Below are 15,566 nucleotides of genomic sequence, written 5' to 3'. Positions count from 1 at the left end.
ACTGACTTAGAAAACAGCACTTTCCTTCTTTATACTGAGCTGGCTCCCTGTAAGTCCCTATCAAGTCCTGGTTCTGTTCATGGGGCTACATATTACACATCTAACTCTTTCTTTCCTATGACTGTCCTTCAAATGTCTGAAAAGGTAAGGAACACATCCCTGCCATGTTATTCACCAAGCTAAACGTTATTCCTTGAAACGATCTTCTCTTGAAGTGGAATCAGCTGACCCCATCCTGGTCCTCTTCAATAAATTGCAGCTTGTGCATAATTCCTCCTAAAAGATTTGGAAAGGATCCTCTGAGCACTCTCTGACAAGTGCAGATGTCATCAGGTGTGTGAACTGCCTGGTGACGAGGTTCTGAGGGGACAAAGTATGAGCACCAGTATGAAGGTTCCCAAATATTCCATTTGTGGCCTCTGTTTATCTCCTGCCTGTTGGGATGCACTCTTGTCTTCTCTTCTTCCCCTTATAATCAAGCTATCTTGTTTTTCACTGCTGTGGAAACGTTCTACCTTCCCAGTAGGATGCAAATCCTTGGAAAACAGGGACTGTTGCATTGTCTTTGTAGCCTCTGAGCCTAGTAGACAGTCTTACAACACAGGAGGCTCTTAAGAAATGTCCAACAAATTAAATCAATTAGACTATCTGGGAGCTGACACAATTAGTACCACACAGAACACAAAGCTGGAAAATGGAAAAAGATGTCTTTATTGGTGAAATGTTAACAGGCAGGGGTGTCTCCAAACACTAGGGGAACACTGGCAATCGGCACAGACTACACACACATTTATGCACTCACAGGTTCCTAGGGCAGATGGGGATAAGGAGCCAACATTTCAAGTGGAATAGGTTGATAACAAACTGTTTTACGCCTGTCTAGTCTACGAAAACACAACAGTCCTGCCACCTACTGTGTGGTTGGCTCCACTGTGCCAATGATATCATGACAACACTAAAGAAGTCTGTGCAGTAAATTATTACCACAATTACCCTTCCTAGATTTCCAATTCTGTTTTTTATATGGTCTGGCTGGAAGGTAGCATTTTGGAAGAAAAGGCCACGAATGGCAAGCTTGGAACATTGAGATTAACCTAACAACACTCTGTTAAGCAGGTGGTGTGGGTTTCCCTGCAGGGATATCAAATGTTACATAGTGAAGCGAAGGAGCAAAGGACCTTTCAGGGTGTGGGCAAACTGCCAGTGAGGACATTCAGGGACTAGGAGAGGGGCCTTTGTAGCTGCTTGCCCATCACTTATTCTTAACTGCTGAGGTCAGATCATGTCATACAGAAAAGGTCATCTGAATATCTCCCAAGAATTGCAAGTAATACTTGTGGCTTTAAATATGGTTTTTCTTTAAAAAGATAAGACAGCAATTGCTTCAGACAGGCAGGTTAGCAGGACAAAAAATTTTTTTAAGCCACCTCATTTGATTAGTTGGGCAGAAGCAGATTATATTCTGCCCCACTGGACTTGTCCCCCCATACAACACAATATTACATACTCTACCCTTTTAGAACACGTGGCCAGCCGCTATGGAATCTTATCCCTTATTGGCAGCTGGGCCTCTAAAAAAAGAAAGAACTCTTCCTGCCAAAAGAACACTCTCCCCAATTCTGTGACTCATTGCCCAGAACAAGGGTAGAGAAATCCAGAAGAGCACAGGCACATAGACCGTGATACCTATTACCCCACGTCCCCTGGGACTGATGCCAGAGACCAGACTGACTGATAGGCAGAGGACAAAAATTTATATCGGGGAGGGAGGGAACAAAACCCAAAACACCAAAAACATAAAACATCACCCTCCAACAATTGTAAAAAGTACTTGAATTTACAACCTAGTTTGCTATAACTTGGTGAAGACAACTTGGATTTTGCAAGATACATCATGAATATACTCCATGCTACACTGCAAAGAAACACACACACACACACACACACATTCATCCAGGCGAGGTCTTCATCAGAAGTCACCTGGGGAGAAAAGAGTGAAGAGAATTTTCTGTTTTTTTCCATTTATAAAGTTCTGATTAAAAGATTAGCTTTTTTTACTTCACCCCCATCTTTTCACTGCTGATCATCTGAAACTGTAAGGAATAAAGTGGAATAAGGGAAAAAAGAGATGTAAATCCATTAACTAAAACTCCTGATGGGCCTTATTACTACTGGCTATATCTCCAAGGATAATCAAGTTGAGTCCTCCCAACCTCCAACCTTATTTTATAAAGAAAACTGAGGTCCAGAAGTATAGCTACTTACTCATGGTCATCTGTCAAATTAGTGGTAAAGCAAAGACTGAAATCCAGGTCTCCTGATTCCAAGAGATAAAAACCTTTTCCCCAATTATTGCTTATATTCTAGGAATACATAATTCATACTTTTTACTCAGCTCTCACAATGGCCTTGTGTAATGGAAGGAGCACTAGTTAGATGACTTGAGACAATGTTATATACAACCAAAGTAACCTTGTGTGAGTCTCTTTCTCAGGGCCTCAGTTTCCTTATCAGTAAAATGAGGATATTGTTATATCAATGAGGTGTTTGTGAGCCACAAATGAGATGTAAAAGCACTCTCTACTTGTGAGCAATTATTTCTGTTCACAAAGAACTCATAAGTCTTATACAAAAGACACAGGCCTATTCATGAGCAACAGACAACTTGTTATTCAGATCAAAAACACTGAGTTTTTACTTTAAGTAAAGCAAAACATGATCCCCTAATTTATGATGAATGAAACCAAAATGACATGTGAACCAGAAGCTGAAATAAATCATACTAACTTATCAAGCTCTTTGGGCTTCTCTCATTAAGCCACAAGCCAGATCAGTATTTAGAGGCAGCTTGTGAGAGGCAGCATAGTGCAGGACAGAGCGCTGGCCTCAAAGCCAAAAAGACTTGGGTTCAAGTCCCATGACCACTCAGTGCTCTAGGCACAGAAGACTCAAAGATGTACAAGAGGAGATCATCTCAATTGGCAGAGGGAACTGCCTTACATAGGAGTTCCTTAAATTAATTAAACAAAGGTCCAGTCCCTGTGTCGATCTCACTAAGATAACCAGCTCAAACTAGACCTAAACCAGAACAAAATTAGATCAAGATCTCTGAACTAAACCAATACTTTTATTTCAAGCTTCTCATTTATCTACTGATGCAAAACAAAATTTCAAAATATATTGGAGATTTACAAAAAGCAGGAAACACCTGTGCCAACCAGACCATAACGAAAACCTATTTGTATTTACTTCGTTATTTATCATGTGTATATTCAGATCACAATGTCAGGCAGTGAAGGTCTTAGTGTGTTTAAGCTCACTCCTTATTACAGACAGGGAAAGCATTTACTTGAACAAGGTAATTCAATGACTTAGATTATAAACTTATGGAAGAAATGAGGAAAATATCCAAGAGCCACATGCCCCAAGGGGCACAGTTTAGAATCACAGCTTTTTTGAGAACAAGATTTTTTAGAGATCTTTCTAGTCCAAGAAGCTGAGGAGGTTAAGGCCCAAACAGATAGTGATTTACCCCTGGTTACCCCAAGGCACCAGTTGTGCCAGGGCCAACTCAATGCAGCAAACAATAAGGTTTATTCCATTACACAACAGGTGTGTTCACCTATCTTCAAAACAATGGGATCTGACCAGATGTTCTCCATGGTCCAGTTTTTGTTTTAAACTTTAATGAATCTGAAATTCTATGTGCTGAATCGAGTTTTTAAAGACACTTTAAATATCCCATTAGACAGTGATCTTGTCTTTATGAGAAGGTGGGTGCCAGTGGAGATGACAAGTTGACTTGGCAGTCTTTCAAATAAATTCCCATTCACTACTCTAAACTTATTAAGAATAAGGAAGAGTCTTACCTTTGTTCAGTTGCCATTCCTCTGACGAACGTTCTGTCTATCTTTGTCATTTGGAGACAAGCCACTTTTCCTACGAAGATAAAGAGAGAAGAGAACCTCTTGGCATACTTGGAAAATAGGAAGCCTGGGCAGAGAGCCAAACATCTAATGGCCTATATCTCTTCTCCCTTTTGTGGCTAAACTCCTTGAGAAGGCCATCTATCATTGGTGCCTCCACTTCTTTCCTTTCACTCTCTTTTTAAATCTTTCAAGTCTGGTTTCTAACCAAAACCACTCTCTCCAAAGTTACTAATAACTCAATGATCAAATCTATTGGTGTTTTCTCAGTCCTCTGCAGCCTTGGACACTATCTGTCACCTTCTTCTCCTTCCTATTCTCTCCTCTCTAGGTTCTCCTGGTTTTCCTCCTCCTAGTATAACCAAGCCTCAGTCTCCTTTACTGGATTGACATTCAGTCTGCTGTGTGCTTTGTCCTGAATCCTCTACACCCTCTATATTCTTTCACTTGGTGATCTCATCAGCTCCCATAGATTCAACGATCATCTCAATGAAAGATGATTTTCAGATCTACTTGTCCAGCCCTTTCAATACCACATTCAGGTGGCTACTGGACTTCTTGAACTGGATATCTCATAGACCTATTAAATTTAACCTGTCCAAATGTAGATTCATGCATTCTCTAGAAGTCCTCCCCTCTCCCTAGCTTCTTGATTCCTGTCAAGGATACCCTATTTTCCTAGCCACCCAAAGCTTGCAATCCAGGAGGCATCTTTGGATATTTTCTCTCAATTCCTCCTATCCAATCAGCTGCTAAATTCTATTGTTTCTGCCTTTGCAACATTGCTTGTATATGCCCCTTCCTGTCTTCCTACAATGCAGTCACTCTGGCGTGGGCACTCATCATCTCATATCTAGATTTTGCAATATCCTGTTGGCTGACTTTCCTTTCTCAAGTCTCTCCCCACCCCTAATCCATCTTCAACTCAGTTGTTAAACTGATCTCCCCACATCATATCCTTCCCTCACTCCCACTCCATTCTAAACTCCAGTGGCTCCCTATTACCTCAAGATCAAGGATGAAGTCCTGTTTAGCCTTCAAAGATCTTCATGACATGGCCTCTTCCTACCTTTTCAGTTTCCTTGTACTTTGTTCCCTTAGATCCCCACTCCCACCCCCATCATACTCTTTGATCCAATGACCTTCTTGGGTTCTTCAAACATACCATTCCATCTCCCGACTGTCAGCACTTTCTCTGGCAATTCTCTCCTTCTTCATCTTGGCCTCCTGGCTTCCCCCACTTTCTTCAAGTCTCAGCCAAAGTCCCACCTTCTACAAGAAGCCTTTCCTAGTACTTCATAATCTCAGCGCCTTCCCCCTAAGATGACCCCAGTTTATACAGAATATATCATCATGTTGTCTCCCCCATTAGATTGTGAGCTCCCTGAGAACAGGGACTGTGTCTCTTGCCTTTCTCTGTATCCCCACTGCTTAGCACAGTGCCTAGCATACAGTAAGAACTTAATAAATGCTAGCTGACTCAAATGGATGAATCTAAAATGCACTAAAAAGATGCACCAAAGATATGTGAGTCAAGATTGAGAAGCTGTCACCGAATAGGTGTCTCACCTGAAAATTACCCCCAGAAATGTCATTCACTTCTTACTTGTTATGGCCTTCTTAGCTCCCTTCCCGGTACACTATTTACAAAGGCTGGGCCCCCAAACCCTAGAAAGTGGCTCTCTGCTCATTCCTAGTGTGACCAAACAATACTTACAGTGGGGCAGACCCGCCATCCTCATCTTCTCAAGCAAAGGGAAACCAAGAAGAGAGAAAAATGAAAAACCTTAGGATTAGTTCACAGCCATGCTAATTCTATTAATGATCATTCTCCCACATACCCTCATTTTCCTGGTTCCTAATAAATGACACAAACTTGCCCAAGAGAACATACTTCAGAGTTATAAAAGAATCTGGGTGGAAAAGTGCCTTAGAGATCATGAGTCCAGTCCTCTCATTTTACAAACAAGAAATCTGAAGCCCCAAAAGGGAAGTAACTCACTTGGTTACATAGGGAACCAGAGGAAGAGCTCCTGCTGGGAGGTAGGTCTTTGCAATCCTGGTTCAGTCTAATGTTCATGTGAGCCCCACCCCCCGGGATGAATTCATGTTTAAAAAGTGGCTACCAGATCCTGGAAGCCTCTGAGGCATGGGACTATATCACAATGCCTTACAAGGCCACCCTGTGCCAACTGACTTCTTAAAACTTCTGAATGATGACCTCTTCTTGAGAAATTGGTTTTAACACCAGCATATTATGAGATCTTAGACAAACCAATTCCCTCATCTCATCTTATTTTCCTTCATAAAAATTTCTTTTGGATCTAAATCCTATGGACAAAATGGAGGAGTTGGACTAGACAAGCAATCCCTAAGGTCCTTCCAACTGTTTCTGAATATAACTCATTTTTAAGCTTACAATCTCCCTATGACAGAGGGAGGGTAAAAGATTAGCTTCTCTGTTTTTTAGAGAAGATCAGCAGATACAAAAGGTCTCAAGGGCACAATACAAATGTGGCCTCCACGATTTCATGCACTGACAGGACAGGATGCCCAGCACCTTCTAGAGGCCAGAGTGGACACAAAGGCCGTTCAGCGACTCGTGTGTATGCCAGTCACTGAAATCTGAACCTCATCCAGTGAATAAGAAAGTGGAAGAATACGAGTTAGAATTATAGACATCTGTGTGAAGGTAACAAATTTGGTGCTCAAACCCACCACCCTAAACTGTGATGACAGCTTTCAGTTAATATTGGGGGATTCCTGATGCTAGACACATGCAGTCAAGGAAAGTGTGAAAGACAGGGTGCTTTCATTCATTCTGCAAGCAGGCATAATGTAGTCTGGGAGCTGATGCTGCCTTGGCTCAGGTTTCCTGAGAGTTAAGGGAATGACAATGAGAAGTCATGCAAAGTCAAGGAGTTCATGCTTGGGACTCAAACAGCTGATGTAATGGCTGAAGCCGAATGACAACTAGAAGTGCCATTCACTTACCACGTGGGGGTTCAGCTAGCAGCAGAAGCAAGAAGGAGAAAACAAGGAAAAAGTGAAGCAGTTGTCACTCTAACCTGGACTACTGTCTCCTACTGACCTATGACAACAAACTCCATAGAACTAGAAACAGCTAGTTTAAGAACAGGTACTATTACCCACCAAGCAATGCAGGAACAGGGGAATGCCCTTTGAAGTCTTATGTTCTTCTAACTAGGAATAGACCCTCCAGAACTATCTCTATCGCTTAGTGGGAAATGAAAATCTGCCATTGAAAAAGTTGGAATTCTTCTAGAATTTCTGGCATCCCAAGCCTGACAAGATTTTTTCTCAGCTAAATGAAAAGTACCTTCATTTATTTAGTTGAAGGAAAAAAATCACACAATCCTACCCCCAAACATCTAGGTGGTCCAGAAGAGGACCTTTTCCTCCCTGTATTTCTCCCCATTCCTCCCCCTCTAACAAACATGTAAATGGAAAAAAGGCTGGATGCTCAAACCCCTAGGCATGTACAAATCCCCAAGAAGGGGATTTTATCAATCACATGTGGCAAAGTCCTAGAATAGCAGAACTTCCAAGCTCAAAGGGACCCAAAGGCAATCCAGTCCAATTCTTACCTGATACAGAATCTCCTTTCACAACAACATTGCAAGTAGTCATCTAGTCCCTCCTTGAAACATTTCCACTTAAAGGTAACTCACTCTACTGAGCCAATCCAGAAGAAGGAAGGGCATCTAATGCCAGATGGAGATTGGGCCCAAATTTAACTCCCATCTCCTGAGTCCTTGTTCTGAATTAGAACAAATCTCCTGCCTGACAATCCTTTAGACACCTGAAGGCAACAATTACCTTCCCACTTATCTCCTTTATTTTCTTCCCATGTTCCTCATCTGGCTTTCATTTGTGTCTTCCCCATCTCAGTCACTCTTTTCTGGATCTACTTTTCTTCTTTTAACGTCTCTCTGAAAAGAAGCTGCCCAAACCTGAATCCTCTGGACACTGTCTGATCAGTGCAGAAGATGGACAGACTATATCATCTCCCTTGTTCCTCAAACAGCAGCTGTCTCTTAGCATTCTTAATGACCATGGAACACTATTGGTTCATACTGAGCTCATACCTTTACTAAAAATTCCGAAGTCTTATAATGGCAAAAATGTTGAATATACTAGATCTAAAGAGAAAACCCTGAAGCATGCTAGAGAAGATGAAGCATGCTCCAAGACACAGAGAGAGCTGCAGGTCTGGACATTTAAGAAGCTATAAATATACCCTTATATTATCATCATCCTACCCACAAGGCCCCACCTTTGTCTAGAAGGTTATGAGAGACTTTGTCAGATGCTCTGTTAAAATCTAGATATGCAACATCTTTTACATTTCCCTGATATATCAAGCTAGTAACCTTAAAAAAAAATTAATTCCTTCTTGAGGTTATAGGAAATGAGGCCAGCTCCTCCTTGATATATAACACAATCCTTTTTCTGCTACAGTATGGGCCTCTCCTATAAGAAGAGGGAAGAAACCTGGCATTTCTCACTCCCTCACTGAGGTACCTGATCTCCAACTGACAACAACAGAACTGAGAGAGGATGACTGACTTACCAAAGTTCACAATGTCAGGGACAAGACCCATACTTGTAACCTTTTGTCCAAAGTTCTTTTCAACAGACTAGTATTTGCCGAAGGAGGGCCTGAGGGGTTTAGGGTGTCTGGCTTGGGTCACAAAAGCCCTCAGGGCTATGAAACATAACAAAGATGAAAGAACAGGGACCAGCAGTGAAAATATTTTGCAGAAGCTTGGGTTCACTTTAAAAAATACATGCATAGGCTTTCAGCAAAGAAAATTCAGGGGCAGAATTTAAGGGGGAAGCTTAAAAAAAATCACATGCTGAGTACTGGAATGTAGCAAAACCATAGCATATTAAGAGCTAGAAGGGAATGGAACACATAAAACACTGAATGTCAGAACCAGAAGAAGCCTTAGAGAGCATCTAATTTTACGGGTGGGGAAAATGAGGGCCAGGAAGAAAAGGTGTAATGTCCAATTACTTGGTGAATGAGAACCCCGGTCCCCTCTCCTGACTGCCGAGCTGTCGATCTTTCCACTACACCCCCCCACTTCCCCAATGTTGTCTGTACTCCTCTTTTGGACCATTGCATCGACTGCTCCCCACCGTCCAAGTTCCTTGAAGATGAGATTTTTTTTCAAGTGCTCACTGTAAATAGATGGTAAGACATCTATATTTTTATTCATCTCTGCATCTATTACAGCAGCAAGAATGATGTCTTGCATACAGAAGTCATTCAACATGTAATTGTGGAATTGTTATGGAGAAGAGAACTTTGAAGAGTCAAGTCTTCATTTTCTTTATGAAAGCCAGTGGTCTAGATTCTGGGCTGTGGTGCTCTGATTTGTAAGTACTCTGCCAATTACTCCCTTGCCCTTCCCTTCCCACCTTGTTAGGAAAAATCAGGTACATTTAATGAAGAAGCCCCTTACCTTCTGATATATCATCAGGCTTTCTCCTCTTTTCATAGATGAAGATGATGGTGACCAGGACCAGCACCTCTGCCACAATGCCCAGGAAGGGCCAGAGGGCAGCCAGACGGCTGCGGACCTTCACGGTGATCACAGCAGAATCCGAGCCTTCAGAGTTGGAACCTGTGCAGACATACTTTCCAGGATCCTTCTCCAAATCTGCTGCTTGAATGTGCAGCTCTGTTTTCTCAGGTGTCTCTATTATGAAGTACCTCCCTTCACTGCCATTTACAATACTCTGTAAAGGAGGAGTTATCATCAGAGAGAATGGTGACTTAAAAGCCAGCATTCCCAAGAGGCAGCACAGTGCAATGGGAAGAAAAAACAGAGATCTGAAATCACAGAACTGCCTTCCAACTTGGGCTCTGCCATTTTCTTTCGACCTATGAGATCTTGGGCAAGTCACAGCTTCTGTGGGCCACAGACTCCTCCCTCAGAAACATGAGAGGTAAAAGGAGACTTCTTCAGTCCTTTCAAAACCTTAATCTATGCTATTCTAACCCCCCCCACACTAACTAACTATGTGACCTGATCTTCTGCTCTCATTTATACAATGGAGAGAAATCTGTGATGCTAATACCTACCTAGCCGCCTCCCTGACTATGTGGGAGGCCTTTGTAGACTGCAAAGCCCCACAGAGATTCTAAGTAATTCACAGACATCCCATGTGATACTTACTGTGGAATTTTCAAGCTCATGCTGTCTGTGCCAATTCCACTGTTCAATAGAGGGAAATGACTGACTCTTACACGCAAGAATTATTGTGTCTCCCTCATTCCCATGCTCTGACTTCTTGTTAACCATAATCTTTGGAGGACCTAAAAGGAGGAGAAAGTATGAGATTTAAAGTAAAATCACTCCATGCACAGCCCTGCCTCCAAACCTGTCAGCAGCAATGCCTCAGAGGCAGGACGTCTATATCTCCCCCCAGATCTGCCCTGAGCTAAGTGATCCAGCTTCAGAATTCTCTCAGACTGCATCAGACTAATAGCAGACAGCTCCTCCAGCAATGAAGTTTTACGGAGGAAGTGCACAGGCTCAGCCCTTTGGGACCGGATTCCTGATGTCTGTTAGCCAGTGTTCCTGCTTTAGGAGAGGGTGGATGTCATTGTCCCTGCTCCTGAACCCTGCTCACCCTCCGTGCTCACTCCAGCTCCCAGCAAGCCCCACGACCACCTGCTTTCAGTGATCTCGGTGCCCATTCCATTGTTCCTTTGGAATTAATCTGCTTGACAAAAATTGATTTATAGCTTTGAACTTTTTTCCTGATAAATATATTGTGTTGCTACAAGAGACGCTCTAGAACAACTTAAAATTACAGTACTTTGCCCCTTTACCCCTGTTCCCTGAACAGTCACACAAAACCAGGCAAGAGAAGGGCTGAGTCCAGCTACGACCGCATGGTCTGCCACTTTAATGACTCATTGAAAGGAAGATCATAGGCATTAACTGTCAAACCCTGATACCAATATTGTCCATAGTATCTAACCAGATTTTCACTGCTGCTCAGCGAGTCTTTCAGTCCCTGGACATACCCACTCCTTTCACTTTAATTGGCTCTCATCTTTTATCGAACTCTTCTCAGGGTTCTCTAATTTCTTTAGATTTATTATTCTTTAAGGTACAACATTCCTCCTACTACTTCAAGTCAACAGAGAAGCCTGGTTCTCCTCAGGAGATATTTCATTTGTTTTCATCCTCCCTATTGCTGAACACTCACTGGTTCCATTCTCCTCAACTCACAGGGCTAGGAGAAACAGGCAATCTGGACTCTGCTTCTCACTGCCTTCCCAAATTACTTCTCTAAAACTAAGTGCATTTCCTTTTTCAAGGTCCACTCATTCCATTTGTTATTACCATATCCACCTCGTTGCTGGACATCTACTAATTTGCAGGTAACTATTATATGAATTTAGTGGCTCATCATTTCTGTCTCTTCCCTTCATCCCTTGTCTTCATCCTTGGACATTTCAATAATCATGCTGACTGCATCCCTAGAAACTTGCTGTCACTTCTACCCCAACGAAACCATCCCCTTCTACCTCTAAGTCACACAGATGTGGGCACACTGTGGACCTCACTATCTCGAAGAACTACACCACTTCCAAGATCCAACAGAGTAAGGGCTCAACACATGTTAGCTGCTCCAATATTCTCTCCCACTGCTGTCACTGAGGCTTCTATGGCCACCTCTCACAGTACCTCTCACACCCTTAGTGTGACCTTTTATTCTGTATTTCCTTCTTCACTCCTCTGTTCTGCTTTCACTTGTTTCCATATCCAGCTATGACCATACATCTGCCACTTTAATGACTTACTAGTTACTACTCTAGGATCCTTTACTGCACTGACCTTTCAGCAATCCTGATAAGGGGAATCCTTGTTCTAATCACAAAAGTAATCTCTAACAAATTTCTCCAGTCCTATTATATGGCTGTTGGGCATGAGTGATAATGCCAATTGAGTTTAATCAAATTCTTGGTACTTAACCTTAGCTGGGCAGTCATTGCTGTTCAGTTTCACTTTACTCCTAATTCCTGATAGCAACATTCCCAAGACTTTTACTCTTCTTTGCCAATACTCCCAACATGGTCCCCAGTCACTGTATACAAAAGTAGACAGTTATCTCTATAACTCACCTATGACTACTAACTGTAGAGACCTGTACTCTTGATTCCATTCCCTTGATTCCTCCAGGACCTTGCTCTACCACTTCTCCCATCATTATACACATATACAACAGGAATGCCCAAAAAGCATTAAATTTTTAAAAATTAATTTTTAAAAATTCTTTAAATTGTGATGAAGTAGTAAAAGGTTTTTTTCCTCCTGTAGGATCCTCAGCTGTGTAAATTACTCTTGGTTGTAAGCCTGTATCTTTTGTCACCTTTGGAAACTTTGTATTCCAAGATCTCTTCTCATCTCTAATGAAGCTGCCTGTGAGACTGATTGTGGTTCCTTGATACTGTACTTGAATTTTTTATAGCTGCTTGCAGTATTTTTTCTTAAATGTGGAAGCTCTAGATTTTGCTGTAACATTCTTAGGGACTTTTTGTTTTAGGGTTCCTTTTAGGTGATCGGTGGATTCCTTTTATCTTCATTTTGCCCTCTGGTTCTAATTGATCTGTGTAATTTTCAGTTACAATTTCTTGAAATACGGTATCCAGGCATTTAAAAAATTTTAAGGGAGTCCAGCAATTTTCAAGTTATCTCTATTTTCCAGATCAGATTTTTTAATATCATCTACCTTATATTTCCTCCTACTATTTCAGTCTTTGGATTTGCTCTGGTATTTCTCACTATCTCACGAAGTCATGATTTCTGGGTGTGTTACTTGGGTAAGATTTACTATTTTCTGTTCTAAGCCACTTACCCTATTTCTAATTCTTTCCTCCAGAGGTTTTATTTTTTTTTTTTAAACTCTTGCTTCATTTCTTCTAAATATTCATATAGTCTCGGGGGAATTTTTTTCCTTTGAACCACTGCTTAAGGTTGTTGGGAAGTTAGATTCTGGGGTATCTCTGGATCTACTGTAATTTTTGAGAATGGTCAGTCAGTACAGGCAATGCATTTTGGCATCATATGCCAAAGCCCTACTTAGAACTGTCACCTAAGTTACTGAACTGAACTCCATCTGGGACTGGGCCCTTAAAACTGACCTTTGAGGTTCTGAGTGCCACATTGACTACACTGGTCATTGCCCCTCTCAGCAGCTGACCTCCATGGAGCTTCCTAGGAAGTAGGCATCCTCTGTCCTCTTATCTGAGGATACAGCTAGGCAGGGTATGTATATTTTGGTTAGCCTGCACTAGTGGTAGCTTTTCTGGAAGCTCTCTTTCCTACAGTCCAGGGCTTCTGGCTAACTTTTGTGTAGTTCACAGGTGGAAGAATTCACTAAACTTTTTCAGTGTATTTCTTGATCATTATGTAGTCTGGTGAGATTTCTGAGTTTTATCAGAGCAGGTATATGCATTTTTAATCTTCTTGCCATTAATTTCTTCCCAACTATCAAAATTTTTGGTTCCTACCTCGACCTTCCCTAACCTATCCATCTGACATCTCTTCTCCTTTACTGCTAAATTTGAAAAAGTTTTCAAGACCCAAAGGCTTTATTTCCTCATTAACTCATCTCTCCTTAATCTTTTACCAAAATTGTCCCTTAGATCACATATCTGGTATTGAAAGGGACTTTACAATGAATTTCTGCCTCCATCATTCTAAAACTACACTAAGATCACAATTTTTTCCATCATTAGTCTCTAATCTCTCTGCAGTTTTAGAACAGTCGAATATCTTCTCCTATTGGAAAGACTCTCCTCTCTTGGCACCAAGACCACATTTCCTGGTTCTTGCTTCCTTCTCTAATCACTTCTCCTTGATTCTTCTCAAACCTTTAACGTAAGGTTTCCCTAAGGGTCTCCTTGGTACACTTTTCCTTACACTTTTCCCCTTGGCAATTTTATTTACTCCCATGACTTCAATTACCTCTGTGCTGACAGCACTAGAATCTCACAAAATATAATTCTATTCTTTATGAGGTAATATGGGTAAAATAGTATGATAGAATGGCAAACGTATGTCTACACACAACACCAGAAATGTCACAGACAATCCCTTTCTTGTCAATGGTTTTGTAAAAACATATTTGATAGAATTAAAAAAGTAAATGGGAAAATAGGATTTACTTTACAGAAGAAATCAGCTCTTTGAACAATAAGGGCTTTATAATCGCTCTATACTATCTTACTCCATCTTGCCAGTTTTTCTGTATAGCATCCCATTAATTTACCTTCTAAGAAAAGAAGGCTACTGGACCTACAGTTAAGTTAACCTTGTTATCTGCAAACCAATTCTTATACAACTCACTCTTCTAGAAGAGCACACACAAGACAAGATTAGTTTAATATGGCCAACAATAAATCCCTTTATTTCTAAGGTAACTTTTATTTACTAAGAAAAAAATAAAAGCTTGAGTTCCTACTTAACTTTTTACAAGAAATGTTCACCATTGCACATTATGATTTTTCTAAAACTCCAAGTTTTTTCTAGTTATATAAAACTTCACATAAGGTCTCCTGAAGTCCTCTGAGGGTTTGACTTTATTTCCTTAGTATGAGGTGTAGGCTGCTTTAGGTTCAGTGTAGAAGTGGGCCCCAGTAGGTCTTTCAGTCTGAACCACACACACTCTAAGGATTACTCACAAAGGCATTGAGTATGGATTTTACAAACATCAGGATACCAGTATTTAACTGCTTTCTGAAGAAATCTTTTCAGGAGCCATATTTATGATATTCCCATATAAACATTCCCTGTGGCTCCCTAATGACTTCTTCAAGATTCTCTCAATTCTTTAACCTCCAATAAATAAACATTTGGCTAAAAAATTTACATATACAATTACTTTCTCCCATCCAGTGATAGACATTACCTTTTACTTGTACATCAGCCTTTCCTGTAAGTTCTGGAAGAAAAATGCACTGATACTCCCCAGATCTATCATCTGACGAAACCCTGAAAGAGGAAACAGGTATAAGGTAAAGAGGACAAAAAACAAACAAACCAGACAGTTGTAGTCAAGTATAGTGGAACTCTTAGGACACAGACATCAAAGGTATAGCTGGCCAGTACTGCACCCAAGTACTAAGAGATACAAATTCCCACATTTTTTAAAGGAGAGAAAAAGTTGAGTCTATGTGGAATTCTAAAAAGAAAGCAAAATACAAGCCCAAAATATCCCCTGGGTATGAGACTCCCTTGAAATTGCTATACCAATTAAGAATTCTCTAGGAAGATATAGATTCCCTCACTTCTCAAGGATTTCAAACTGTTCACAACTCTAGGCTGCTCCCAGTCCCCTTGCTCACAGAAAAGCCTGGCACTTCTGAGAACGTTTCCCTCCCATCCAGACAGTAGACTAAAGAAACTCATCAGTCATTTCAAGTGAGGAAAACAATACGGCAAGGGCCAAAGGATGTGGAGCTTTGTTCTAGGTCTGCCACAAGCTGGCTTTGTCACTCTGGGGAAGTCCACACCTTAGTGTTTTCATCTGTAAAAGGAAACAGTTGGACTAGATAATCCCTAACATCCCTTAGAGGGCCAGCATGCTAAG

At 41.1% G+C, this 15,566-nt stretch overlaps 1 protein-coding gene across 2 annotated transcripts in view; it reads right to left on the bottom strand.

Moving 5' to 3' along the window:
- Positions 1 to 688: 688 nt before the first annotated feature.
- The window catches only part of BSG (basigin (Ok blood group)), a 30,991-nt gene continuing 16,113 nt past the window's right edge, over positions 689 to 15,566 (bottom strand). For both annotated transcript variants that reach the window (XM_072601724.1, XM_072601725.1), the window contains 6 exons: positions 14,886 to 14,968; positions 10,136 to 10,275; positions 9,419 to 9,695; positions 5,644 to 5,668; positions 3,870 to 3,939; positions 689 to 1,980 (listed from right to left, as the gene is read on the bottom strand). In XM_072601724.1, coding sequence (XP_072457825.1) covers positions 3,876 to 3,939; positions 5,644 to 5,668; positions 9,419 to 9,695; positions 10,136 to 10,275; positions 14,886 to 14,968 — 589 coding nt within the window. In that variant the 3' untranslated portion in view covers positions 689 to 1,980; positions 3,870 to 3,875. The remainder of the gene's footprint in view (positions 1,981 to 3,869; positions 3,940 to 5,643; positions 5,669 to 9,418; positions 9,696 to 10,135; positions 10,276 to 14,885; positions 14,969 to 15,566) is intronic.

Source organism: Notamacropus eugenii, chromosome 4 (genome assembly GCF_028372415.1).
Source record: "Notamacropus eugenii isolate mMacEug1 chromosome 4, mMacEug1.pri_v2, whole genome shotgun sequence".
Classification (NCBI taxonomy): domain Eukaryota; kingdom Metazoa; phylum Chordata; class Mammalia; order Diprotodontia; family Macropodidae; genus Notamacropus; species Notamacropus eugenii.
Note: the sequence above shows the minus strand (reverse complement) of the source record. Positions and strands in the feature narration are given on the sequence as shown.